The following is a 3,341-nucleotide window of genomic DNA, read 5'->3' on the forward strand; positions in this document are numbered from 1 at the left end:
TTTTGCATTAAGGTCGCTCTTCGTTAAAATGTCAAATAACTGTCAAACTTGAAAGACGCTTTTTTTAAGTTCCTTACAAATTTTTAGAGATTTAAACAGTATTAAATACAGTTCCTTAATAGTATTCATAGAAATTAGACGTGCGTTCGGTACAGCAATAATCGAGACTCCAGTAAACCACCCCTGGAATATTCGAGAATCAAAGTGATCCCGAAATGGATCTTTCTGTAAGTACTCCAATTCCAATCAATTTGATGAATAATCCAAATACAACCAATCTGAATAAAACACAACAAAAAGTAACAAAACAGGTAAGGCAAGCATTTTTATTCAATAGTAATGATCTAGGCCTATATCATGTATATATCGAGAATAGCTCTACTGAGTTTAAAGGTAAACTAGATCCTTTAAAGATTGGTGAAATTATTTGGTCTAACTTTCCTGAAGCAGACAATATGATTTTAAGTATAGACGCCATTGGCCGAAATAGAATTAGAGTCAAATGCAAAGATTATAAAACTGCCAATAACCTCATTAAAAACAAAACTCTAGAAATATTTCGTTTAAATAATTTAGATATGTATATTCCAAAATTTATTTTAAACAGACAAGGAGTGTTTAGGGATATAGACACAGATTTATCGGAAGAGTATATTAAAAATAGAATTAGACAGTATGATAGTCATTGCATATTTGAAATTGCAAACGTTAAAAGAATTACGCGTAAAGTAGAAAAAATTATTAATGAGAAAAAAATTGTCGAATATGTCCTTACTAAGTCTTGTATTGTGACCTTCAAATCGCAAAATTTACCTAAATATATAGTAATCAATAACTTTATTAAAAAAGTTGAAATATATAAACAGAAAGTTTTGTTATGCTTTAACTGTCTTCGATACGGCCACTTAGGAAATCAATGTAGGGGTCAGCCAAGATGTAACAGACGCCAAGAAACTCATAATTCAAAGGATTGTACAAAAGTTGATTTCGTACAAGTATGTTTCAGTTGTAAGGGGAATCATTTGATTATAAATTTAAGCGCATGCCCAGAATTCTCACGACAAAAGTTAATAAAGGAGACGATCGGTTTAACCAACCTTAATTTTCACGATGCAAATAAACAAGTGCCTAAGAATTCATATGCTAGTATTCTTCGGACCAATACAGCCAACAATGATACAATTTTTCCACAAAATTCACAACCTTCTACTTCCCCCCAAGGAAATAATTTTGCTAAATTTATATTCAATCCTCACACAAACACCAGTAGGCCGAATAAAAGGCAGAAACTTAATAATTCAGACGCAACTGATATAGCTATAAAAGAAATAGTATCTACAGTTTCCATTTCAAAACATTCTGAGGGAATAGTTAAAAGTCAATTTTACCAAAAAAACTTAAACATTTCAGATTCACGGTCAGAAGAGTTAAATTCTTCTGTAATAAATGTCATTTTAGATTCGGTTTTTGCAATTGTTAATTCAATTAAACAAAATAATAATTTTAATATTTCAAAAGCTGATGTAATTCAGATAATTAGTAACCATTTTAACCAAAATCTAGCATCACATTCTCAGACTTAAATAAAATAAACATATTACACTGGAACTGACGTTCAGCAGTTGCTAATAATGAGAATTTAGAATATTTACTTCATCAAAACGACATCACTATAGCTCTATTATCTGAAACCTGGTTCAAACCGGGAAAATATTATAATTTTAGAGAATTTAATTGTGTTCGAGCTGACCGCCTTATGGATATGGCGGTTGTGCAATCCTTTTGAAATCCAACATAATAATATGAAGAAATAAATTTTCAAAATACGTATTTGTTTACATATAAGTGTATTTCAATAAAAATTTCACATTTCAAGAAACCTTTACATATAATTTCTCTCTATATAATGAACCCAGGAACAAAATATACCAAAATCATTTATAATTGGAGGCGATTTTAACGCACACAATTTGGCATGGGGCTGCGAAGTTGATGATAGATTAGGTAAAGATCTTCTAGATGCTATAAAATACTGTAATTTAGAATATTTAAACGACAGATCCCTCACTCTTGCTATTTCCAATAAACCTTCTGCTGTAAACTTAACCATTTGTTCCCGAGATATTGCCTCTCATTTTCGTTGGAATACTCTACAAGAACCTTATGGATCTAATCATGTGCCAATTATTTTTTCATCACAAAGTTTCTCCGCAGCAGAAGCCGCATCCAGTAGAAAACATATAATATGGAACCTTAGCAGAGCCAATTGGATGATGTATACCACTACTTTGGAAACAATGAAAATACCATTAATCTACGAAGAATTGTTGACAAATATAAACCAAGCAGCCAACGTCGCTATCCCAAAACATTCTTCAATTAAAGAAAAAAACAAAGGTCATATTTCGAAACCATGGTGGAACAATCATTGTCAGTTAGCAGCTGAAAATAGAAAACATGCGTTTATAAATTATAAACAGAATCCAACGCTTCAAAATCTAATGGAAGTATAAACGACTAGATGCTATTGATAAGAAAATCTTCAAACAAAAGAAAAAGAAGAATTGGACTAATTTTTGCGAAAGCCTTAACTCAAGAACACCAATAAAAGATGCCTGGCGAAAAGTTAATTGTTTTAAAAACCGCAAACAAGCCAACAAAGTACCTATTGATCCAGAAGATACATGGTTGCAGGAATTCCATAGAAAAATTGCCCCGGCATGGGTTCCAAATGACGACACTGTACAAGAACATATCCAAACAGTACCCCGAAAAAACCACAATTTTGACGCAACATTTTCATTTATGGGAATTACATCGAGCCTTTGAACAAAGAAATAATACTTCTCCAGGTATTGACAATGTGTCATATTCGCTGTTATACAACTTACCTATAGAATATAAAATTTCACTAGTAAACATTTTCAACAATATTTGTAAAAATAAGACATCAGTACCAAATAGTTGGAAAGAGTACCTGGTAATTCCGATTAAAAAACCTGGCAGAACAGAACGTGATCCAAGTTACCGACCTATCTCCTTATCTTCATGTCTTTTAAAAACATTTGAAAGAATAATAAAAAATAGATTTGAACATTGGCTGGAACACGATGGTATACTTCCAAGTTCCCAATATGGTTTTCGCAAGTCTAGGTCCATTCAAGATGCAACTACATCTCTAGTTACATCAATTCAGCTTAATTTTTCATAAAATAAGTCTACAGCAGCTGCGTCCCTTGACATTTCTGCTGCTTTTGATAATTCAATTTAGACATTTTTTACCAAAAAATGTGGTATATTGGAATCCCTAGATATTTTCAATCCCTCTTCTTAAAATCTTT

General features: G+C 31.8%; 1 protein-coding gene across 1 annotated transcript; it reads left to right on the plus strand.

Annotated features, from left to right (window-relative positions):
- The first annotated feature begins 215 nt into the window (after positions 1-215).
- On the plus strand, positions 216-2,513 carry LOC140448761 (uncharacterized). Its single transcript, XM_072541876.1, has 2 exons — positions 216-311; positions 1,917-2,513. Exons 1-2 carry the CDS (start codon positions 216-218, stop codon positions 2,511-2,513), a joined length of 693 nt encoding a protein of 230 aa, XP_072397977.1.
- The last annotated feature ends 828 nt before the right edge of the window (positions 2,514-3,341 follow it).

This window comes from Diabrotica undecimpunctata, chromosome 8 (assembly GCF_040954645.1).
Source record: "Diabrotica undecimpunctata isolate CICGRU chromosome 8, icDiaUnde3, whole genome shotgun sequence".
Lineage (NCBI taxonomy): Eukaryota > Metazoa > Arthropoda > Insecta > Coleoptera > Chrysomelidae > Diabrotica > Diabrotica undecimpunctata.